Below are 25,899 nucleotides of genomic sequence, written 5' to 3'. Positions count from 1 at the left end.
GAGATGATAATCAAGAATGGAATGGAGAATACAATATGTACTTGACTCTCCCACCACCAACGACCCTACCCAAATCCAACTTGATTCTCTGTCAAGGTTAAAGATTTTGGAGAAGTCCCCAATTTTTTTGATCACATATTTCTAAAGCAGTAAATTCTGAAGATATATGAATACACTGAAAATATATGACTAGCAATTCATTTATGCTATTCATGCTATTGTAGGTACTACTATAATATAAAATTTAAAAAATGAGATTAAAATAAGCAAAAAGGGGCTTCCCTGGTGGCACAGTGGTTTAGAGTCCACCTGCCGATGTAGGGGACACGCATTCGTGCCCGGGTCCGGGAAGATCCCACATGCCGCGGAGCGGCTGGGCCCGTGAACCATGGCCGCTGAGCCTGCGAGTCCGGAGCCTATGCTCCACAATGGGAGAGGCCACAGCAGTGAGGGGCCAGTGTACCGCAAAAAAAAAAAAAAAAAAAAGAGCAAAAAGTAAAGTTCTAATATTTGTTCCCACACCCTAACAGTCAGTTTCACATATCCCAGGTGTGCATATTCTACTTTGGACAGCCCTGTGTCAGAAAATGACTTCACATTTTAATTCAGGAAACAGATATATACCCATTTCATGAACTTGATAATATCTATTTCCTAAAAGACTAGAAATTTTTAAATGAGATATGCAAAGGGCCCTGCTCTGCACAAAGGAGGCTTTCAACAAATACTAGTTATAATTAAAAATGATTACCATACCTTAACTTAAAACAAAAGTATGTCATTTTCATCTTTACTTATCTGTAAAATTAGATTCAGAAACAATGGATAGTACCTTTTTTTTTTAAAAGGAAAACTTCTGATTTGGGGCTATGAAATTAGATGTGAAAATGCGGGATAAAACATTTACCCAAATTATCCAAACCTTGTATTCTTAATCTAGAGTTGAAGTCTGTGAAATGTACATTAAAAAATCATGAACTGTCTGAAAAGTAAGAAAGTTAATTTCATGGTTTGGCAAATTAGCTTAATCATAATACTTGATAGTTGGGAGAGAAAACAGGAAGAAGAATAATTACAAAGGGAGAATAATTTTGGTTTATTTAGGTTTTCTGGCTTTGTGATGAAGGTTAACATTTCTGAAAATTCAGAGTTGACATTAACTGTGCAGACTGTTTCCTGGCTCTGTATAAAGGGTAAAATCAATTTAATATTAGTACATATCTGAATTGTTTTAACCATAGTGGGGACACAGTATCCAAATGACCCCATGCCTAGACCTCTGCCAGTTTTCTATCACTGATTTCTTTGCCTTGAATCTTTGGAACCTGGGCCAATGGAATTTCCGTTCTGCTGTTTATGCCTATTGAATAAGCTCTTAGTTTTAGATTTGGCCTCATGCCCTCACTAGCATGGAATTCCCAAAGTCAGGAAAATTTTTTTTCTTTTTCTAAATCCCTTGCTACATCCCCAGTGCCTAGTACCTGGCGTACTTTAAGCATGCAATATTAATTTAAAGAATGAAGCCACCCATCCTTCTGCATAGTTCAAGGCCTCTGAAGGCAGAAGAGTGAACCTGTATGTAGATTAAGACTTCCTTCTTTGTTGACCTAGAGTCTTTTTTTAGAAGTCAAAGCAGCCCAGATACTGCAGCTAAGATGGATCCCTATAGACAACCATGGGGTCAAGATAGGTCGCCTGTCCTCCGGCAACTACTTCTCAGTATTTTTTATTGGTTCTTCACATCTCTCCAACCTCTAAATACTTAAGTACTTTGGGGTTCAGTCTTTTCTATCCTACTCACCCTATATCATTTAGTCTCCAGGCTTTAAATTTTTATCTCTGGCCTTGACCTCTCCCTTAACTACAAATAATATATTCAACAGCCCAATCAATAGCTCCCAGATGTCTAGTAGACACCTTGTCATAACTGAAATTGAGCTCAAGATATCTCCCCTACCCTACAAAACAGCTAAAGCAGAGCTACCCAGCCAAGTCATGCCTTGATCAGACTAACTGCACTCAACCCACAGACCAAGAAATAAATGTTCATGGTTTTAACCACTGAGTTTTGAGGTGATTTGTTATGCAGCAAATACTGATCAATACTCCACCCTAACTAAAATTGCAATTCTCCATCCTGACTCTGATATTTCCTATCCCCCTTCCCTGTTTTTTCCTATACTGCACTTATTACTAACGTTAATATATTTTACTTATATCTCTTTTTTTTTTTTTTTGCTATATCTCCCATTAAAATAAAAGCTCTACTTGGGTAGACATTTTTTGTCTATTTGATTCACTGCTGTACCCCCAGAACCTAGAAAGGTACATGCCACTCAAGCTAGCATTAAATATATGGTGGGTAAATGAATTAACAGTCAGCTCTGTGTTCACACCTCTGATACAATTCCCTTAGTACAATATTCAGTATTCTACAAACTCTGCACATTCATCAAAAATACAGTTCATAACACATACAGTTCATGATACATACAGTTCATGAATCATACAGTATGATTTATCTAATATGACTTAAAACCTGGTAATGAGACATTAAAAAATTCCATTTTACTATTCAGCATTGAAGATATGCTCTTTTAAAGTTTTTCCAGAAGAAATAAAGGAGCTTCCCAGCCCTTGAGTTGTAAGCTCCTAAGCAAATTTTGCTTAACTCCCTTAAATGTGTTTCCTGAACTATAAATTAGGAAAAATACCTACATCAAATACAAAGAACAGACAGGAATAAAAATGTACAAAGAAGAGGGATTTCATGCCACTCCTTGATGAAGGAATTGGATACTTAATATTTTGCCTTAAAAAAATATGTGTTCCTACAGCATTCTATTTCTCTTGAAAAGCACTTATTCTGGTTTGCTACTTTCCCAACAGACTCTAAGACCTTTGAAAAATAACTAGCATTCAGTGAATATTTGATAAATGAATGAATATTAGCATTTTAAAAATATTTACCAGAATGATTAAAATAATTAAACTTTTCTAACTACAATGTGGATGCTCTCTTTAGCTACTGTCTTTTTAAATTTTTCTGGTATGAACAATCTTTAATAAAAAATATAGTATGGAAATATACTAAGTCTTCAACTTTTAAAAAATTATAAAAGGAACAAATAAAAGAAAAATATATTTATATGGATGAAATTTTTCAAGATAAAAGTAAAATTAGTGATTCTGAAGAAAAAAAAATTTAATAAAACCAAAGTTGCTTCTTGAAAAGCTGAATAAAATAGACAAACCCCTGGAAAGCCCCACTAAGAAAACAGATAACATTATAATGAAAATGGAAATTCAAATCTACAAAGAAGAGATTAAGAGAATTATTGTATACTGATGTAACTTTACATCAATAAATTTTCAAATTTAGAGAAATAGTTGGTATGTTAAAAATTTTTATTTCCAAAGCTAACACAAGAAGATAGAAAAAATTATCAGATCAATAACCATATTACAAATTCAAATATTTTCTAAAGATCTACCATGAAATAAGCTATCAAGCTTGATTTTATAGGCCAGTTGTACGTAATCTACAAGGATCAAATGATTCTATTTGATTCTCATTATTCTATAGCATAGAAAAAAAGATGGAAAATTTCCAATTCATTTTTCAAAAGTAACATACAATCCAAATTCCAAAAGAGTGAATAAAGAAAATTTATTTTAAATTCTCCCAAACATAAATATAAAATCCTGAATAAAATATCTGCAGCATAGCAAATATAAGGTTTGCTACTACTTCTTGTGTGACCTTGGGTAAATTACTTCACCTCGCTCTCATTTTTTTCCGTCTGTAAAATGAAGATCATAATAGTACCTAAAGCATGACATTATAAAGATTAAACAGTTAAGTTCTTAGAACAGTGCTTGGCACATGGCAAATGCTCAATATGTGTTAGCTATTATTATCCTAAAAATAAAATCAATATAATCCACTGCATTATCATTTTAAAGGAAAAAATAAGATATATAAACATTTAATAATTTTTTTAGCAGACATTTCAGCAAATCTTTAAATAAAACTGGTATAAAGGGCAATCGCCAAAACATTTTAAAGAATATTTATCTCACGCCAATAGCACAAATTATACTAAGTGTTAAAATACTGGTCATTCCCATTCAATTAAGTAATAAGACTACGATGTTCAATATCATTATGATTATTCCATACTTTAAAGATTACACTAATGAAATAAAGTATAAGAACAAATATTGGAAGGGATGAAATTATTATTTGCAGATGATATATAGCTAGAAAATCTAAGAGAGGAAGCAAAACTGAATCAATGAGGAATTTTAGTCAGTAGGCTGGATAAAAGATATACCAAAAATCAGTTTCTCTTTTAACAGTAGCAATAACAAATAAAAAATTTATAGGAGAAAAAGAGAACCCACTCACAGTAACAAAAATTATATAATACCCAGGAATAAATTTAATGAAAATGGTACAAGACTATATGATAAGCTATATTAAATTTCATTGAACATAAAATACAACCTGAATACTTAATATTGACTACCTCAGCAGTTTCTATATCTTCTCTATCACCCAACCTAGAAACTTGGAATCCCTTCTAGTTTCATCCCTCTCCTCACTCTTCACATTTGAAATCAGTCACTAAGTCCTGCCTATTCCACCTCATATATATTTCTCAAATTTGTCATCTTTTTGCTCTCCACTTCAATTATCTCGGCTATCCTTTGGAAAGATTCCAGTATATTAAATACTCTCCCTACTTCTGGTCTTATCCTCCTCAGAATCATAGCCTGTCTAGCTACCAGGGTAATCAATCTAAAACACAAACCTAACTAGATTAGGCCCCAGTTTAAAACCAGAGATCACCACTGAATTCAGGATGGAGTCCAAGCTCAAAGTTAATAAAGCCTTCAGTCATTTGGACCCAGCTTCGTCTCCTTCTCCTCCTTTCCCATCTTTTTGTGTCTTAAAACATGGCTCTGTTTCTCATATTAGGATACGCAAGTATCTCCAACAAAAGATACTTCTCACCGCTACCACAAGTGGTATATCCTACTAAATTTACATCAATTTTTGGTGAAGATTTTTTGAGAAAGACCTTATTTTACATTAAAATAAATACGGAAGAGATGCAAAATTTGTGACTGCTCAAGTTAAAACGCAAGATTTCGAAGAAAGATGGCACTTACAGCAAACAGCTTTGACCCTTTCCCTCAGGTCAAAATGGGGATAATCATGATACATTTGTCATTATTAGTGAAAAATCTGACACTGCCAAACTACTATCACTGTATTTGCCAAGGAACTAAGATGTAACTAATACTTGCTGAGAACATAACTATGCCAGGCAACTGTTCTAAATTCTTCGTTGGTTAACTCATTTTATAATAACTTGACATGATTTCATCTCTACTACTCTCACACTTGCTCTCTACTCCAGCCATAGTGGTGTCCTTGCTGTTCCTTACACACATTCTCAGGCTCCCATTTCAAGGCCTTTGCCCTTGCTATTCTATCTAGAAATCTTTCCCCTTAGAGAGCATAGGTCTCTTTTTCAACTCCTTGTAGTACTGATATTTCCTCCAATGTTGTTTTCTCTATCCTGACCTCCCATTTCCCTTCCTTTTAACCATAACTCTAGAAGAATAATTCTCTATCTTTTTTCTCCATCTCGCTTTCTTTACTGTGCTTGTTATTTGTTTTTCTTCCCCCTATCAGAAGGTAATGGTAGGATTTTTGTTCTATGACAATAGGATTTTTACGTTATTCACTGAATCTAGTGCCTAGACCACTGCCTAGCACATTCTAGGCTCTAATTATTTACTGAAGGAACAACTTTATGAAACAGATACTACTGTTAGTCAAATTTTACTTTATGAAGAGACTGAAGCAGTGAGAATTTGCCTGTGATCCCATAGTAAAAGGCAGAGCTAGGATTTGTAAGCAGACAGCCTGGCTTCACTCTTTACCACAACTGCATGGTGCCTCTAATTTGTGCGGTGAATTCCATATGCACGATCTACTTAGTACATTTCCTTGATTAGACAGTTCCTTCCCAGCCGGTTCCCTGACTGGCAGGTTTAGCGCACTTTATACAGTCAATTGTTTACAGAATGAATAAATGCATAAATACATTAATTACCCAATGATTTACGCCTCAATTATTATTTTAAGCTTTCAGGCTTAATTTTTAACTTAATATAAAAATAATTCCTGCCTTTAAAAATACAGTGACGTAGAATACTTTCTTTGAATTGACAAAACATGATTTCTGACAAATGGTTTAATTAAAAGGACGTGTACCCTATTCTTAAAATTTTATCCAAACTGGCTTTTAAAGCTTCATTCAACATTAGCATACATTAAGCAAAAAGCTCCAGAACCAGCCTGACTCATTTCATTATATATACATGCATAATATTATCTCTAATGAAAAACCGCGAACAGTGCCATTTCCTTAGACACCAAGATTTATAAAACAATCAACTACGCCAGATAAAAACAGCACCTTCACTTACAAAAACTGACGCTAATCAGAACACCCTCCGTAGCAACACTTGGCTCAGGAGTCACCTGGACCAGCTTTCTCAAACAAATTTGACAACCACTATCATAAGGGCATGACTAACTTGCCACCGAATCCGAATGGCCATAGGTTTACTCTAAGAAACAAACATTCCTGAGTAGAAGGGGTGGACAAATGAGCGGTTTTAAAAAGAGGCCCCTCCCAGGCCGCCTCAAAATCTAGAGCCCAAGATTCTCCTCCTCAGAGCTCCTCACCGTGTCTAGACTAGGGGGAAGCGACCATTTCTCAGGTAGAGGATGATGAACAAAGGAAAAACTGGCCATCCAGCGTGAAGGCCGAGGAACCAAACGCAAACAGACCGCACTGATTAACAAGGACCCCCCGGGCGTCCCACCGGCCCACCGCCCCTTCACAGGTGGAGCCGCAATTGCACTTCTCGCGAGATGTCTCGTCTTCACGGGATCTCGAACTGAAACCTCGCGGCTTTTCGGATCAGGGGGTCTAAAAGGACAACTCGCAGCCCGCCTCACGGACTCACGAAGGGCCTCGATCCCCACCTCACCCTCCCTCCACCACCACGCCCCTCCCCTCCCTTCCCTTCCTAGAAGGGTCACTTCCCCAGGTTGCCCAGGGACTTCCGCAGCCCGACCGGAACCGGAAGCTTCTGGGAGCGAGTGGGTGGGGGCGGAAAATTTTTTAAAAAGCGCGGGTCAAGCTAGAGGACCGAGCTGACACGGCGGTGGTAACCCCGAAGCGGGACTGTGGCGGGTCCTGATGGACAACACCGCCTGCTTGAAGTCCTTGCTTCTGACCATTAGTCAGTATAAAGCAGTTAAGTCGGAAGCGAACGCCACCCAGCTTTTGCGGCACTTGGAGGTGAGGGCTTTCGGGGTGGCGGACGAGACGGACTTCCTCGTAGCCTTCGGTCACTTGGTGGCCGGGATGTAGTGGTCTCAGCCTAGAAAAGAAAGGACAGCTCGCTCCCTCCGCTGCCTTTTTGTATTGGTAAAGAAGGCTAAAGATTGTCAGCTTTGAATTCCCACCCTCCTCTATCCCGCCCCAAGCCCCTCCGCGTTCAGCTGACTGCAGCAAGGGATGAGTAACTACTGATAGCCCTAGAAAGAGGGGGGTTGAGACAAAAGGTTGGGGGATTTAGGCCGTATTTGGAGTTGGTAGAGGAAAGAGCTAGAGCTGTTATCTTTTCCTTTGCTTCTTATGTTGGTTTTTCCATTGTAACAGAGCCTTCTCAAAATGTACAACAATTCTCAGAGGTGGAGGTCATGGGGAGTAACGATTAAAACTTGATTTACCCCTGTCACTAGGCAGTTTACAATCTGAACCTGTTGCTTACTGCTTTTATTTGAACTCATGTTGAACTCGGGCTTGAAAATTATTATTTAATCTTTCTCTGGATTAGGGAGCAATCTCCCTTACTAGTAATCACAGTTTTTCTTTACCAAAATTTATTGCTCAGTTTTTCAGTCCTAAAATGCTGAATTGTCACTTTTTCTGTTAGTTCCTAGTGATTTGCATCTAGAGTGTACTTATCTTATACTAAAAGTTATACTCACAGCTTTCTGTGATCCTATTTGTTTTTAGGCTCTTAAACTCCTGCTGTCATTAGTTATGCATTCAGGGAATTCCAACTAATAATGACCTCAGTTTAATAAAAAGTAATTAAGCTCAATCAAAGCTTATTTTAATTCTCTGTCGCAACTTCTGTTAACATAGAATTAAAGTTCTCTCTGTCGCAGCTTCTGTTAACATAGAATTAAAGTTCTCTCTGTCGCAGCTTCTGTTAACATAAAATTGAACATAATTTTTAGATATATTATTTGTTTTATTAACCTTATGATAAAAGGCTAAATTACCAAAGGTTTGCAAAATACTACAGAGAAGGCAACAGTGAATGGCACAGCAACATCAGCCTTTGTTGTGACAGTAGTGCACTAACTGTGAATTTTTTCAAGCTTCACTGGTGCTCCTCTTCTTACCACTTCAGGAGCTTACCTCTTAACACTTTTCTTTTTTCATTCATTACCTCAACAAATCCCTACAAACCTAACAATGAAGGTGTTAGCTGTTAAATAAATGCTAGGGCTTTGCTTCTCAATGAGGATAGAACAGTGCAGTAGTGGACTCCAGAAGCCACAGAATAATAAGAGCTGTCAGTTTTATTTAAGAATTTGGAGTTAAGAAATTTAGATTCTAATCTGAAATATTACCTCTCTTTGAGAGTAAACAGTTGTGTTGTGAATCTGAACAGGGTGTTATCATGAATTGAAAGAGACTTCAAAGAAATTTGAGGCTTGGAGATTGGCTTCTTGGTACTGTGTTCCCAAAGTTTTCAAGAGGTTTACCAAAAATTCTTCGGCCATTTAATTGAGAGAGAACATACATACCTTACATAAAGTGCATTGATCTTAAGTGAAGAGCTTGATAGTTTTTTTTAAACATAAGTGTACACTCAAGTAGCTACCACCTGTCGTATGAGACAGAACATTTCCAACAACCTATAAGTTTTTCAACTATCCCTAAGGTTTCAGATAAGTGGATTAATATGTACGTTTGTGTCTGGCTTCTTCCTCTCAATATAATCTGTAAAATTTATTCATGTGGCCCACGTGCCAGTATTTCATTCTTTTTTATTGCTATTTAGAATTCCACTGTACAGAGGTACCACAGTTTATATATATCCTGTTCATGAGCAGCTGGGTTGTTTCCAGTTCTGGGTGGAATTATGAGTAACTCTGTTACAAACATTTTTACACATTTTTTTGTGGATGTATGTATTCATTTCTCTTATATACCTCATAGTGTAATTGTTGGGTCTTAGGGTAAGTTTATGTTCAGTTCTGGTTAAAACACCAGTTTTCCACAAGTTATACTGATGTATCCTCCCACCAGCAATATGTGAATTTTGCTGTCATTCATCCACACCACTCCTTGGTGCTCTCAGATTTTTAAATTTTAACTCTTTTGGTTGACAGTATTAATGGTGAATGTTTTTCATGAGACCTCATGAGAGCAACCTCATGAGAGCAACATCTGAGGATACAAAGGGTGATAGATGGTTATCATGTGAACGATTATTCACTCTGCTATCCTGCTGCGCTTCTGCTGCACTATTTTTGTCTTCTTGCAGAACCTTAGCTTTGGATTTTTTTTATGATCAGCAGAGCTGAGCTGGTATCATTTTTTTTTAATATAAATTTATTTATTTATTTATGGCTGTGTTGGGTCTTCGTTGCTGCATGCAGGCTTGGGCTACTCTTCATTGCAGTGTGTGGGCTTCTCATTGGCGGTGGCTTCTCTTGTTGCGGAGCACGGGCTCTAGGCGCGCGGGCTTCAGTAGTTGTGGCACGTGAACTCAGTAGTTGTGGCTTGCGGGCTCTAGAGCGCAGGCTCAGTAGTTGTGGCGCACGGGCTTAGTTGTTCTGCGGCATGTGGGATCTTCCCAGACCAGGGCTCGAACCTGTGTCCCCTGCATTGGCAGGCGGATTCCCAACCACTGTGCCACCAGGAAAGCCCTGGTCTCATTCTTGACGGTGTTTCACGGCACTAATCTTATGTAATGATTATGGAGCAGGGATGCAGGAACAGTGAATCCCAGTTGTACCGCTGTCTATTATGTGTGCCTCAGTTTACTCATCTGTAAAACAATTAGTACAGGTTTATTATGAAGCTGAAAGGCATTAACATACATAATGTACCTAGAACAATAGCTAGGCCAGAGTAAGTGCTAGAGTATTAGTTATTACTGAAATAAGTCCTATTTGCATTAAAACATTCAGTGTGTATGAGTAAAGAGGAAAATATGCAAAGTGATTTTTTTTATTTTACCGTATAATAAATAATTATTATATCTTAGAATACTTATGTTGTTGAAATACAGGTCCAATCCTTAGGGAAATTGTATTTAAAGCAGAAGATGTCTTAATATTTTAGAGGGCTAACTGTATAAGCAGGCAAAAGGGCAATGCTCAGAAGGTTCCTTACCTCAAAATATTTACTATCATTATCTAATTTCACTTTTGGACCTGTTTTTTCAGTCTGATAGACTTTTACTTTAATGTTAAAATACATACTCTGTGGGAACAGATATTCTGAAGATCTCTTATCGGCAAAGCTTTACAAGAAAAACTGACATCTGGGCGAGGGTATAAAAGGGATATAGAAAAGAAAGAAACAATTCTGATTATAGTCTTTTTAAATAAAAGTCTTTTAAGAATAAAAACGTTTAGGGCTTCCCTGGTGGTGCGGTGGTTGAGAGTCCGCCTGCCGATGCAGGGGACGCGGGTTCGTGACCCGGACTGGGAGGATCCCACATGCCGAGGAGCGGCTGGGCCCGTGAGCCATGGCCGCTGAGCCTGCGCGTCCGGAGCCTGTGCTCTGCAACGGGAGAGGCCACAACAGTGAGAGGCCCGCGTACCGCAAAAAAACGTTTAGAACAGATTTAATCTAATCTTAAAGTAAATGATTTTTTATATTTATAGAAAAGATTTTCTTAATAGTGAATAATATTCATAAAGCATTTTGAAAGTAAGTGGCTGTCTGACAACTGTTCCCAGCCCTCATCCCAGCTTACCCTTTCGGGAGGTGGTGCTAGTAGGCAGTAGGTAGTACGTTTATAGTGTTATGAGAGGAGTAAATAGTGAAATAACAAATAATAAAATTTTTTAATTCCTGACCTGCCTACTCAAAAAAATTTTTTTTAACTTCTTCTTTGTGATCTCTAACTTCTGGGCTTAGGTACTGTCTGGTAGGGAGCAGAAGGAATACTCACATAGTTAATCCCATGAATAATCCTTTGGATTTAGCTGCTTTCCACGTTCCATTTGCCTCCCTCAAAGAAGATGGAATTCATTTATTCGGTAAATATATTGATAGTAGAATGCTGATTTGTAGTCTGTGCCTTCATGGAGTCATCAATGTAGTGGGGAGGATAAGTATTGCTAAGTTGGCAAAAGCTTGCCGACTTAGCAAATAAAAGTGTAATGTACTATAGGATAGTATAACAGGCAAACCTAACCTAGTTAGTGGGAGAGGATTAGAGAAAGCTTAGTGGAAGAAACAAAATTGAGACTGGAATGATTACGTTAGTTAGTGAGTGAAGGGATAGGTGATCTTCCATGCAGAGGGAACAACATGTATGAATTTTCTAAATTGGGAAAGAGTGTGGCAATGGCACTTTGGAAGAACTGGATTTTTATTTGAAATGGAGAAGTGAAAATTGCCAATTCTTAACTAACACATTTTTTCTTTTTTTAATATTTTCTTTTTTTAAAAAATTATTTTTTGTCCCTCATGACTTTTAAAGAGGGCTCTTTTTTGTTTTGTTTTGTTAATTTATTTTTGGCTGTGTTGGGTCTTCGTTGCTGCGCGCGGGCTTTCTCTAGTTGCGGTCAGCAGGGGCTACTCTTGGTTGCAGTGCGTGGGCTTCTCATTGCAGTGGCTTCTCTTGTTGTGGAGCATGGGCTCTAGGCGCACAGGCTTCAGTAGTTGTGACACATGGCCTCAGTAGTTGTGCCTCACGGGCTCTAGAGTGCAGGCTCAGTAGTTGTGGCACACGGGCTTAGTTGCTCCGCGGCATGTGGGGTCTTCCCAGACCAGGGCTCGAACCCGTGTCCCCTGCCTTGGCAGGCAGATTCTTAACCACTGCACCACCAGGGAAGCCCTAACTAACACATTTTAATGACTCTTTTCTAGGTAATTTCTGGACAGAAGCTCACCCGATTGTTTACATCAAATCACATACTACCAAGTGAATGCTTAAGTTGCCTTGTAGAGCTACTTGAAGACCCAAACATAAGTGCTTCACTGATCTTAAGTATCGTCAGTTTGCTATCTCAACTAGGTAATGTATTAGTTTCTCTTTTTTATTTTTTAGAAGATGTATGAATTTAGTATTTTTTTAAAGGGCAGTTTTAGTTATAGAATCTTTTGTAGAATGATTCACATTCAAAAGATTTCTTCATTGCAGGACCTCTCAGAACTATTTTGTATTGTGGATCTCTTGAAAAGGGAAAATTATATGCAGGCTTTCTTAAGATTATTAGAACAAAGAATCTGAAACATATCAAGGGTTCAGTGGTCTACAGAAAAGAATGTACCTTGGGAAATGCGGGCCTATTTATGAATTAAAAAAATATGCATGTACATAATGTCTGTGTGAGCTACAGCGCTCTGGAAAGTCATAGCTAGTGATCAAAACATCATCCTTTTTTGATAGACTACACTGAACTTAGAGCTAAGGCTAAAAATGCAAGTGTTACTTTTTCTATTTTTCCCTACCTTACCTTTAGTTTTAAAATTTTCATTCAGTGGTTACTTTATTCTTGATTTGTGTTTGGGGGTGGAGGGGAGATATTTCTCTGTGTGATTATAAAATTAATACATGCTTATTTAAAAAAAAAAAAAACCCAGTGATACAGAAGTGATAACATAGAGCAGCATGTCCAGTAGATGATGAAAATGTTCTATATTTGTGTTGTCCAATATAATAGCCACCCTGGTTAAATTTCTGAATTGGAAGGTGTTTGTAAACAAAATAGCCATATCATATTTGATATTTTTATATAATGGTAAATTTAATATGAAATAAATTTTAAATTATTATTTATAAAAATGATCTATCTTGTGTCATTTTATTTTAACTTACAGCTGTAGACAATGAAACCAGAGACTGTCTTCAGAATACGTACAGCCTGAATAGTGTGCTGGCAGGAGTGGTTTGTCGGAGCAGTACTTGCCACAGTGATTCAGTGTTTTTGCAGGTATGTACACCCACACAGTACTTTCCACTTAATGCTCATTCTTCCTTCCTTATTTTCAGATCAAAATTGATAGTATCTATCGTAAACTGCTGGCTTACAGTGTACTATATGCTGGTATAATACCGCATGATTAGGCACAGTTCTCACCATTAATAAATTTAAAAGCTGGTTGGTCACACATGTACTACTATTTACGAGTTTCTAAAGAAGAGAATTTTATTCACATCTAGCACTATAATTTAAGAAAAATCCAGATTATGACTGTTTTGACAGGCTTATAAATACAGATGTCAGCTATTCATGTTAAAATTGTAATTTGAGTTGGCACCTAGTCTCAATCTGTTGAGGAAACATTCTACAAAAACTGAAGCTACAGATTTGGTATTATTTAGCATAGACTCAAAGCTCTTATACCCATAATATTTCTCAACCTAATATGCCATCAGTTGTAAGAAAGAAAAACATTGCAAGTTAAACTGACATGCAATTTTAAAAATGGTAAAGTAAGAAAAATATCTATCTTAGAATTGATAGAATATGTGTTTCAACTTGCATATAAGTTTAAGATGATTAAGTGAGCCAGGTTAATGACAAGATGCTGTTTGAGAGAGAATATATAGAAATGTGTGAATCAGGAGATGAACTCTAAGGTCTAATTACTTGTGTGTGTTTAAGATCTCATTACTTGTATGTGAAGATAGAACCTTTTTAAGATATGGAAAAGTTCTTGCTCTAAATGCCTCCTAAAATGGTTACATGCTCAGAATATGTACAGCAGTTCATTCTTTTGAGCACACAAATGTGTTTTTATATGTTTATATTCACTGCTATTTTCTTATTCTCAGTGCATTCAGCTTCTGCAGAGGTTAACATATAACGTCAAAATTTTGCATTCTGGTGCCAATATAGATGAATTAATTACATTCCTGATTGATCATATGTGAGTATGCAACCAAACATGTAAGCAGATAATCTACTGGTTTAACTAAAGCCGTGTAATAGTTCTATTTTTCTTAAATAAGTTTTTCCAACTTTTTAAACTGAATGAGGCTGATTCTTATTTATTCCTCTTAGATGATTTCAAGGATCAAGTGGTGTAAAGCAGCTTTAATTTTTATAACAAAAATTTATGAAGTGAATTGATTGAGACAGAAAAACTTATTGAAACTGAAAATTATGTTTATATTTAATTTTATTGACCAAAGAATATACTGATAAGACAGCACATGGTTACTCTGACAATTATTTCTATATTTGTATGCTGCAATTGAGTAGGATCATTTAGTTTCAAAACATGAAATAAATGATCAGTACTATTCAAAGCTTGGCAGTCTTCACATGTTAATCAGATTTTTCTTTTCTTAGAAAAAGGAAGGAATTTAAATGTGTAAATGACTATATAATTTTGAGTAATTTAGAAGGAACCTAATGTTTTTATCTTTTATTATTTTTCTTAAAACAACAGTCAGTCTTCTGAAGATGAGTTGACAATGCCTTGTCTAGGATTATTGGCAAATCTTTGTCGGCACAGTCTTTCTGTTCAAACACACATAAAGACTTTGGTAAGAAGTTTATGAAATGTTTCTCTCTAGTTTTGTGGTGGGCTCTATGCTTAAAGAAAATTTTTTTCACCTTTTTCTTAAAAAAAATTTTACAAGAATTCTCCTGTGTTATCCAGCTGAGCCATCAAAGTTAACAAAGAATCATATTGACATATAAATAACTTGACGTATTCCAACCTTCATACATGTTTAATTAAGACAAGTTAAGAGTTAATAAAAATGTTAAATACTAAAAGTTTTTCTTCTCCGTAGCCTCCCATTATTTGTCATATTGAATAATACAAGAAATGCTAAATTATTTTGTGCTGATAGAAGGGAGACACGGGGCTTCCCTGTTGGCACAGTGGTTGAGACTCCGCCTGCCAATTCAGGGGACATGGGTTCGAGCCCTGGTCTGGGAAGATCCTACATGCTGCAGAGCAACTAAGCTTGTGCGCCACAACTACTGAGCCTGCACTCTAGAGCCCACGAGCCGCAACTACTGAAGCCCACATGCGTAGAGCCTGTGCACCGCAACAAAGAGTGGCCCCTGCTCACGGCAACTAGAGAAAAAGCCCACGCACGGCAACGAAGACCCAGCACAGCCAAAAATAAATAAATAAATAGATAGATAAATAAATTTATTTTTTAAAAAGGGGAGATATGCCGTTGGCAGTTGCATTTACCTCACTCTTGTATTTCCACAAAATCAATTACAGCTCTCCCAGAAATATTTATGAGTAAGTGCCTAACATCACTACCAGTACTCGAGATAAATGAAGGCACTCAAGTGAGGTTAACTGAACTACTGTTAGAAATATATTAAATCAGGAAAGTTCATTGATTCTTTAAGGTGCTTTGTGAACAGTTCCCTTGCTATGCAATATTCAGTATTACTTGTTTTAAATTAAATAATATCTCATTTGTTCATGTGCTGGATTTTTCTGACCTGGTCTTATTTTGTTGGTGGAGGTTATTTTGAGCCATGGAACTGTTTGAGGAAGGTAAACATTTGCTCATAAACCCATGACTACACACTGCTCTTCACTTAGATTGTACCTGTCTATACTACTGTAAGCAATATGTAAAAGTATCATCTTACTCACTCCTTGAATGATCTCTTAAGTTGATAATGTTTAATAAAAGTTTACCTACTCTGTGTAAGATATACTTTCTAAAACAAAATGTAAGACTTATAATTTTTTTATTCTAATTTATTTAAAAAATTTTTTCTTCCTCAGAATAATGTGAAATCTTTTTATCGAACTCTTATAAGCTTCCTGGCCCATAGTAGTTTAACTGTGGTTGTGTTTGCACTTTCAATATTATCCAGTTTGACATTAAACGAAGAGGTTGGGGAAAAGGTAAGTTTTTTTTTTTTTTTTTTTTTTGCAATTTACGAAAATAATTCTGAAGTTTATATTCTCTGATACTTTAAAAGTCATTGAGACTCTTTGTTGAGTTTTAGGATGGTCAACTTAAATTTTTTTGTATAATATACTTTTCCTGATTTGTTTTTAAGCTGTTCCATGCTCGAAACATTCATCAGACTTTTCAACTAATATTTAATATTCTCATAAATGGTGATGGCACACTAACTAGAAAGTATTCAGTTGATCTACTGATGGATCTTCTTAAGAATCCTAAAATTGCCGATCATCTTATCAGGTATGGTTCTCTGACAAATTTTAGGACTTTTTTTTAAACCAAGATGTATTTGTAGTAAACAAAACTGCCTTTTTAGATTTAGTAAACTTGGACTCTACTAATTCGCAATAGACTAAAATCAAAATGTTTTCATGTGCTTTATTCCCATTCTTTTTGCTCTCCTGACTTGAAATGTAAAAGTATAACAAGGGTGTGTGTGTATGTTTCAGTCTTTGTCTTAGGTATATAAGGTTGTGTCATTCTCCAAAATATACATATCTTGATTAATCTGTTTCAAAACCAGTTTTACATCTGAACAGTATGATTTATTTTATATAAAAGTCATTTTTAATATATCAGTTTCATAATTATCACTTGATGTGTATTTTTATTTTGAACTTAGGTATGAACACTTTTCTTCATGTCTTAATCAAGTATTAGGTCTTCTTAATGGAAAGGATCCTGATTCTTCTTCAAAGGTATATAAAAGCACAACTTTTCATTTTAAAGTTTTTAAAAACTGTAATGTGCAGAAAAATCTAAGTGCATAGATCTCTGAACCTTTACAAAATGAGCACAGCCATATAACCGGTATCTAGAGCAAGAAACAGAACATTACCGATACTTTGGAGCCCTCCTTGTATCTTCATAAACTGGCATAATCCCTTTGGAAAACTGTTTCACGGTGCCTGTTAAACACATGTACAACCTATGACACAGATATTCCACTCCTAGCTATATAGCCAGTAGAGACATTTCACCAAAAGACATGTAGAAAATGTTAAATAGAAAATGAAAGTTTAAAACTGGTACTATTTACAGAGCGGGAAAAGATATCTACAATACATATATTGAGCAAAGGACTCTTATCTAAAGTGTATCATTTAAAAATTTGCACCTATAAAGGAGAAAAAACACTGAACCCAAAAGATAACCTGAGCAAAAAAAAAACCTTGAATTGGTCAATAAATATGAAATGGTTGCTCAACTTTATTAATCTTCAGGGAAATGCACATTTAAATGGTAATACAATACCAGTACGTACCCACCAGATGGTTAAAATTAAAAATGTGGATAATATCAAGCATAGAGAGAATGTAAAAAATATAAAGAGAGTGTTGCTGTACTCATGGGCCAAAAATTGGTACAGCCATTTATGAAAACTTATTATCTACTAACATCGGACATATGCAACTATGACCCAGCAATTCCACTCTTAAATATTTACCCCAAAGAATTGAATACTTGTGTTCACCAAAAGACATGTACAAAACATAGCAGTACTGTTACCAATAGCCAAGAATTGTAAACAACCTAAATGCCATCAACAGTGGAAATAAACTGTAGTATATTTATACATTGGAATACTATAAGCAATGAGAATGTGTGAAATGCAGCTGCATGCGAAAATATGAATGAATCTCACTAAGATAATGCTAAGCTAAAGAAGCCAGATGTAAGAGTATACACTATAAGATTCTATTTATATATAAAGTTCCATGTGAGTTTTTAATATAAGCTGGCAAGCCGATTGAAAAATTTATACAGAAATGCAAAGATCCAAGAATAGCTAAGGTAAAATTAATCTCTGGTGTCAGAAATCTGATGTGGAGTAGTGGTTGGAGCATTGTCTGGGAGGGGACACAAGGGGACTCTGGAGTTTTAGTGGAATTCTCTTTCTTGACCTAGTTGCTAGTTATACAGGTGTATTCACTTTGAGGAAAACATCTAGCTTTGCAGTAGCAATTGATATGTTTACTTCCCTTTATGTTATACTTACAGAGAAAGTGTAAATGAGAAAGTATTTGCTTGTATGTGCAGAACGTATCTCTGGTAAGATAAATAAGAAACTGGTAATATTGTCTGTTGCTTCCAGAGAGTGTAGTTAAAGGTCAGGCTAGTACCTTTGACTTTGGAACCAAAAGAATGTATTACCTATTCAAAAACAAGTACTACAATTTATATTTAAAAGAGAATAAGTCAAAGAGTTTATCATATGTAACATAGTAAATGCTAACGGGCTGCATTCTGTTAAAAGCAGACACTATCAGGTTAATTAAAACACAAATCCCAATTGTATGCCATTTATAAGAAACAGATGAAGAAAGGTAGAAAATAAGTGAGTAGGCAAAGAGGTACCAATAATTTTTTTTAATGATAAGTTGGTAGTAAATGAAATACGGTAGAATTTAACTTAACAGCTAGTAAACAAGTTGATGTGGGATGCTATGTAATGGAATAAGGTTCAGTTATGAAGCAAGGAAGAAATGAAGTAGAATAGGGAGGCAGGCTAAGGGGCTGATTGCCACACTGTGTAAACAATATGGAAGTAGCCATCCTTAAGCTTTTAAAGCTATGGGATGCCACTTTTAAATATTATCCTAAAGTATGCTTTATAGCAGTTCTTAAATCTTAGCATGATAGCAGGTATTCTTAATTACTAATTTCATTTTTTCATTTTTGAAGCAACATGTTTGTGCTGAAAAAAAATTAAGTACTGTAGAAGGTATATAAGATTAGTTGAGGTTGCCCTTTCTTCTTTGGCTCTCACAATCCTGTTATTAGAAGTAACTACCATTAACAAATTTATTTGTAACCTTCTGGAACCTAGTGACACATTTTGAAAAATAATACTTGGAAAAATTGGAAGCAATTTTTATTTTATTTTCTTTAAAAATGTATTTCATTTCCAGCTTCATTTTTTGGTTGCTTTGTGCATTCAAGTCTAATGAAATTGACATTTAATGAAGGCTTTATATTGCACAGGTTTTAGAATTACTTCTTGCGTTCTGTTCAGTGACTCAGCTGCGCCATGTGCTTACGCAGATGATATTTGAACAACCTCCATCTGGCAGCACCATTCTGGGAAGCCGTTCTAAGTGTTTAGAACCTCCTGTAGCTCTACTTCGTTGGTCAAGCCAACCTTTGGATGGATCAGAAAACTGTTCTATTTTAGCACTGGAGTTGTTCAAGGAAATATTTGAGGTACTAGAGTGATTAACAAATTGACTTTTCCACTTTTATGATTCTCAGTGAACAGTTTGTTTTGTAAAATGTTCATAATAAACTTCCAGTTGTTCATACACTTCAGGAAAACTTCTCAATTACTAACTCCCTACCATTCAGCTACTGAATTCCTTTTTTCTGGCAAGGTCACAAATATTAGCGAGAATTTTGTTTGTTTGTTTTCTCACTAAATAGCATATATACTCCTTTCAATATAATAAGTAAAGGTATTGACTAAGATTTGTATGGGTTGTTGGTGAATGACTGTGCTTCTTTCAGTAGTCACATTCTATCTCTCCATCTCAGTAGATACTGTCTACTGTCTTTATGGAATGGATATATAGAACATTGGATTAAGTCAGTCAAATAGAGTGGAGCATGCCAGGTACTTAGGATATAGACAGAAATCCTTTCCATAGAGGCCTTTACATTCTGGTAGATTCTACTCTCTAGGTCATTTAGTATTCTGTACTATTCTCCCTGTTTTTTTTGTGGTACGTGGGCCTCTCACCGTTGTGGCCTCTCCCGTTGCGGAGCACAGGCTCCGGATGCGCAGGCTCAGCGGCCATGGCTCACGGGCCCAGCCGCTCCGCGGCATGTGGGATCTTCCTGGACCGGGGCACGAACCCATGTCCCCTGCATCGGCAGGCGGACTCTCAACCACTGCCGCCACCAGGGAAGCCCTCTCCCTGTTTTTATACCCATTCTGTCTACCCCAGTGTCTTAGTAGAATGTTTACCCTCTCATGACTGGATCTTGTGCACAAACCAAAATGCTTATGAGTGATTAAATATATTTGTTAAGGATTATGCACAAATTATTGTTTCATGTTGATCTTGACTGTTAACAGTTTTTGCATTTAAAAAGTGCTTTGAGGTTCTTGATGGGAATTATTTGTGGTTGTAAAGTATTAAGACCATTGTCTGTTATTGTAATTACATTTAGCAAATTCGGGATATTTGTTTTCAGTACATACTTTTAATTTAGAATAATTTTTAAATCACAGATACAGTCCACTTTAATAAGTCTTGTTTGCATTCGATTAACCCAAAACCTTACTGTTCCATTTGAGAAAAAGTCATCATAGCCCTCAAAACTGGATAAAAGGGTAGATTTTAAATCGGAGACACAGGTCAAAGAATTTTTGAAGTAATTACAGTTGACCTTTGAACAACATAGGTTTGAACTGCTTGGGTCCACTTATATGTGGATTTTTTTTCAATAGTAAGTACTACAGTACTACACAATTCAGGAGGTTGGTTGAATCCGTGGATGCAGAACCACAGATACAGAAGGCCAGGGCCAACTAAGTTGTACTGAGACTTTCGACTGTGTGGTGGGGTCAGCGTCCCTAACCCTTACGTTGTTCAAGGATCACCTGTATAAGAAATTTAAAGAGTGTTGCAGTTCAGTGATGACCGTTTATGCATTCTGTATTCCATCTCTGTTTTTATTTTTAATCGTTGGTGGTGGTTAATTCTCCAGGATGTCATAGATACTGCTAACTGTTCCTCAGCTGACCGTTTTGTGACCCTTCTGCTGCCTACATTCCTTGATCAGCTTCAGTTCACAGAACAAAATCTAGATGAGGCCTTAATAAGGAAAAAATGTGAAAGGATGGTCAAGGCCATTGAAGTTTTGTTAAATATCCTTCAGTATAAACATGGAAACTACTTATTTTTTTAGAATTGTATTTACTGCATTTTTGTCTTTATAATTTTGTCATTTCTCATGCTTGAATCTTTTCAGAATTACTGAACTCAAGTTTAAACTTACAGACCTGATATTCAAGGATGAGTCTCTTAAAAAGTTATCTAGACTTTTTTCCCCTTGTTTTTCTGTGTAAAACTTTTAAGCTAAAGAATATTTCCAGAAATGCTCTTTAAACTTGATCTGTACATTTTTATCATAATTTGAGATTAGGAGATATATTCTAAAATAACTACCCTGATACTCTCTTTTGATGCAAATTGTTGCCCCTGGATGATGTGTGGTGCCATTCTTTGATGGAGTGTAGCAGAGAAGAAAGAAAGATTGGTAGTTATTATTTTAGCTTAGTTTTTTAGCTTGTGTTTTAAAAATTAACACCTCTATAAATGTTTCAATAAAGATGACATTAACACTTGGTTATAAAAAAGATAACCTTGTATTTCAGAGCAACAAGAATTTGCTCAACTTTTTCCTGCCCTAGAGCAAACTCTGCATCTCTTTAATCTCTTCTCTGAGCTGCTGCTTCTTAATTTTTCTCTTTCTTGATGGCAGTGATTCTCAACTCTGGCTATGTATTAGAATAATGTGGAGAACATTTAAAAATACTCTTGAACATTACTTCCAGCGATTCTGATTTAATTAAAGTAATGTGAAACCCTGGGATGGAGGAGTGTTTGTGATTGACTGTTTAAACTACCCAGGTGATTCTAACGTACAGCCAAAGTTGAAAGCCACTGCTGTAAAAACACATGATTATTTTGCTTGACCTTAGAGATACTATCTGTAAAATATTCAGGCTTTCTCTCATTGAGTGGTACCAAACTTAACCCTTTTTAAATGATAGATATTCAAATTAACTACAGTACAGGAAGAGAAATTGAGGAATAACAAATGAGAAAATAACTTCCCTTATTTCAACAAGTATTTATTGAACCGTTGTGACACCTGTTAATAAAAAGCTAACATCCCGTAGAAAAGCAGATCCTTCCTCTGTTTTACCTCTGAGTCAGAAACTTTTGATGTCAGTCCCATCTCTTGCCACTTGTCAGTCACTTAAGTGCTCTGAGCTCTAGTTTCCTAATCTGTCATTGAGCTAATGTAACAATAATTACACCAAATTGCAGGAACAAGAATAATTTGTATGAAATCATCCTAAAAGCTGTAAACAGCTATAAAAATATAAGGGTTTTGTTTTTGAGAATTTTTTGTTTGTGCTCCTTAACAAAACTTACCTCTGTGTGGAGATGATGCTCTAAAAATGCATATTGCAAAAATTCTGACAACTATCAAATGTACCACTCTGATAGAGCAACAATTTACATATGGCAAGATTGATCTGGGGTTTGGAACAAAGGTAGCAGATTCTGAATTGTGGTAAGTATATGAAATACAAATGGCAAAATGGTAATAAAAATCAAAAGATGTAATGATTCTCATTCCTTTTGGAGGGTCATCCTTGGGTATGTTCTGCTAAGCCAAGGTATAACAGAGAATTAAGAAAAATATTTTCATGATGAATTTTTTTTAATTCATTTAATTCATAGATAACATGCTTCTGAACAGAGGTATTAATATCTGTGATTTATTTTTCATTGTTTAGGTTTGTCTTATTTTAATTTGTTGTGATTCTCTAAGGGTCTTTTATACTTCTGAACATTTTTTTTCTAGAGTTCCTTTTTGACATTGCCTGAGTATTTTTATATTCATTTAACTTTATATTTTGAAGTGAAAAAGCATGAGAACACAGGGATTGTTTTTATTTCAGAGAAATCCATCACTGCTGAAGGTTTCTAATAACAAAGACAACTCTTCTTTAGCATGTAAAGGCTTATGGTTAAATGTGGATTTTCACTGATAGTAATGAGATTATTTTATCCCTTTTCTCCCCCATAAATTAAGTCCATCTAACAAGTCTTTGTTGAGGACCTGCTAAATGCTGAACAGTGATTTGTTCCAATTTCCATGAATGTCAAAACTGTCAATAATTACATTCCTCAAGAACAAGAATTATCTCTTTTTACTTTTTTGTACTCCTTTTCAGTTACAAGGCTGAGAAAAACGGCTTAGTATAATTTATTCAGTAAATATTAGATATTCTTTATTGCCTAAGGTTGCCCTCTATTGTTAATATTTTAGTGACAAGGCTAAGAATTAAATGAGTCATGTTGCCAATGCTGCTAGTAATTTCAAGCAGAAAGTTGAAGCGTATTGGTATTTGAGATTAGAAAAAGAAACACTGTCTAAACTTAAACTATTAATGCCAGTTTGTTCTCTTTGGATCTTGGGTTATAAGGATGTTGGTCTCTGATATTTTTTCTTCTCTTAAACAATGCTTAATCTTCTTGAGGTATAAGAACAAAGGTTTTGGGTTTTTATTTTCTTTAGATGTATGGACAGAAATAAGCTAAGCAATTTTTGAGTTATTTAAGTTAAATATGACTTATTTTTAAAGCAAACTTGCTGCTGATGTAATTTTGAAAACTCTTGATTTGATGAACAAACTTAAACAGTTGGTTCCTGGTATGGAAGTAAGCTTCTACAAAATCCTTCAGGTGAGTTTAAACTCTTCAAATATTGAAGTTGATTTATATATAAATGTTTCCTATTATATGTTTCTGTTGTAATATTCTTAGTCTTTAGAAGATTAATGTTTTTCTTAGAACTGGCCATTGGAAGGAAGTTTAAAAATTGTTAATTGTCTTACATGATTATAATATTCTCACTACACAGTTATTTTACGTAGTTCCACAGCAATTGAACATAAGTGCTCCTGACTCTAATGTATGGAATGTTCACGATAGCGGTGCTTCCACAGCCTTTTCCTTTTTTGTGTCATGTTTCCGGTTTCTTCATTTGTTTCTATTGGCATTGTGGTGGGGGGAGTGGTATTTGTTCTGGGGTGTTTGTTTTTGTTTGGGGTTGATGAGGTAGGGTTTTAAGACAAGAGGGAGACTCCTGGAAGAAACGGACTTGATTGTGAGTGATAATAAAATTAGAGAGGTGTGCAGAAAATAGTTAACTTACAGATTTCAATAATAATAGTAGCTGAATAAGAGCTCTAGGTGTTTACCTTGATATTCACAAAACTTGGCTTTTAACAGATATTTAACAAACGTGTGAATTAAGTTACTATAATAACACAGATGTCTCCAGTGCCTGTATAGACAGGGTAGAAGCCAAAACTGGATCCTTAGGCAGAGTCTACTTATACACTTTGAGAGCACAGTGCTTAGGAGATGGGGGTTCAGATGCTTACTCCACCATTTCTTAGTCAGTGCAGACTTGAGCAAGTTACTTCACCTCTCTGAGCTCCAGTTTTCTTGACTACAAAGTAGAAATAATGATCCCTGTTGATGGGAGGAGTTATAAAGGGTTACCATGAGGGTTTTGGAGATAAAATCCATCTCTTAATAGTTCTGTGGCATTAGATTATACTTGAGTACCTATAAAACACTTAACATTCTAAAATGTTGATAATTATAAAGATTTATATTTTAATATTTTTCTCTGATTTTATGTCAATAAAAATTTTTTTCAGAATAGATGATTTGAGGCTTAGTACTAATGTAAAATTTACTGACATGACGGACTTACACTTTAAAGTATAATTGTTACATTCACTAAATTAAAATTTTTTATTGAGTTAATTTGAATTTTACTTTTATATTTTACTTTAATTTGGAAATGATTAGCCATTTGTTCTTCTAGCCAGTTTTTCTTTTAAATAGTAGCTAGAAAAATAAAACAGTAACTCAAAACATCATTCAATTGTAGGTGATATTTAAATTACTCAAAGTATTTAAGACATGATTTTCCTAGGCACAATAAAGCATTCAAAACCTTCGCCAGAGTTTTTTAAGCCAACCTTACTATTGATTGTATAGACAGTTATAACAAGGTAAAGACTAATTAAATACATTCAAACATCAGGTAGAAACACTTTCGAATTTGCCTAGAATTATTTTATGATTTAGGTCTATTTATTCACCTTACTCTTAAAGACCTGACATTATTTATTCTTTCTGCCTTTTATTTTCTGGTTTCTGATTTACTTAGGATCCTCGCCTGATTACTCCCTTGGCTTTTGCTTTAACATCAGACCGTAGAGAACAAGTACAGTCTGGATTGGGAATATTATTGGAAGCTGCTCCACTGCCAGATTTTCCTGCATTAGTGTGAGTTATAATCATTTGCAGTGTGTCTCTTGTGGTGCTGGAATACCCTGCCATGTTTCTTTAGTAGTCCTGAATATAGATAGATTGGAAAATTCGTGAATTGAAGACTTCATTGTAATAGTAATTTTTCAAGTGAAAAAAGTTTTTCAATTAGAAAAAATTTGATTCCCACAATTAAAAAGGCCAGATGTATACTCACTTAGGGAATAGCTAGATCCATCCAGGTGATTAAATGTATTATCCAGATGCTACTCCTCTCTGTCTCAACACCTCTTTTTAACATAGTAGCTTCTGTACTAAGCTTACATCCTACGAGTTTAGTTTCTCCATATAAAGAGTTTTTCTTTCCCAACCGTTTGAGTGATAAGTCTAAGCATCGCTTTCATTGACCAGATCTGGGTCGTTTACCAAGGAAGGGATTCCTAAAGAAAAAAATCTGTTATTATCAGAAGGTGGGATAATGGCCAGGCAGAATTATCTACTGTGTTCATCTATTTTAAACATTAAGAGAATATTTGCAATTAGGTTT

At 35.5% G+C, this 25,899-nt stretch overlaps 2 protein-coding genes across 5 annotated transcripts in view; one reads left to right on the top strand and one right to left on the bottom strand.

The window, feature by feature from the left end:
* DZIP3 (DAZ interacting zinc finger protein 3) overlaps window positions 1–7,017 on the bottom strand; it is a 122,600-nt gene extending 115,583 nt beyond the window's left edge. For all 4 annotated transcript variants that reach the window (XM_060010609.1, XM_060010608.1, XM_060010611.1 and 1 more), the window contains exon 1: window positions 6,770–7,017. The gene's annotated coding sequence lies outside the window, so the exon portion shown is untranslated. The remainder of the gene's footprint in view (window positions 1–6,769) is intronic.
* A 213-nt stretch (window positions 7,018–7,230) lies between these two features.
* CIP2A (cellular inhibitor of PP2A) overlaps window positions 7,231–25,899 on the top strand; it is a 31,171-nt gene continuing 12,502 nt past the window's right edge. The window contains exons 1-13 of the mRNA XM_060010607.1: window positions 7,231–7,391; window positions 12,225–12,372; window positions 13,179–13,291; window positions 14,137–14,231; window positions 14,757–14,853; window positions 16,074–16,196; window positions 16,355–16,500; window positions 16,883–16,958; window positions 19,246–19,464; window positions 20,971–21,130; window positions 22,428–22,569; window positions 23,648–23,747; window positions 25,252–25,370. Of these exons, the coding sequence (XP_059866590.1) occupies window positions 7,290–7,391; window positions 12,225–12,372; window positions 13,179–13,291; window positions 14,137–14,231; window positions 14,757–14,853; window positions 16,074–16,196; window positions 16,355–16,500; window positions 16,883–16,958; window positions 19,246–19,464; window positions 20,971–21,130; window positions 22,428–22,569; window positions 23,648–23,747; window positions 25,252–25,370 (1,640 nt within the window). The 5' untranslated portion in view covers window positions 7,231–7,289. The remainder of the gene's footprint in view (window positions 7,392–12,224; window positions 12,373–13,178; window positions 13,292–14,136; window positions 14,232–14,756; window positions 14,854–16,073; window positions 16,197–16,354; window positions 16,501–16,882; window positions 16,959–19,245; window positions 19,465–20,970; window positions 21,131–22,427; window positions 22,570–23,647; window positions 23,748–25,251; window positions 25,371–25,899) is intronic.

Source organism: Delphinus delphis, chromosome 4 (assembly GCF_949987515.2).
Source record: "Delphinus delphis chromosome 4, mDelDel1.2, whole genome shotgun sequence".
NCBI lineage: Eukaryota > Metazoa > Chordata > Mammalia > Artiodactyla > Delphinidae > Delphinus > Delphinus delphis.
Note: the sequence above shows the minus strand (reverse complement) of the source record. Positions and strands in the feature narration are given on the sequence as shown.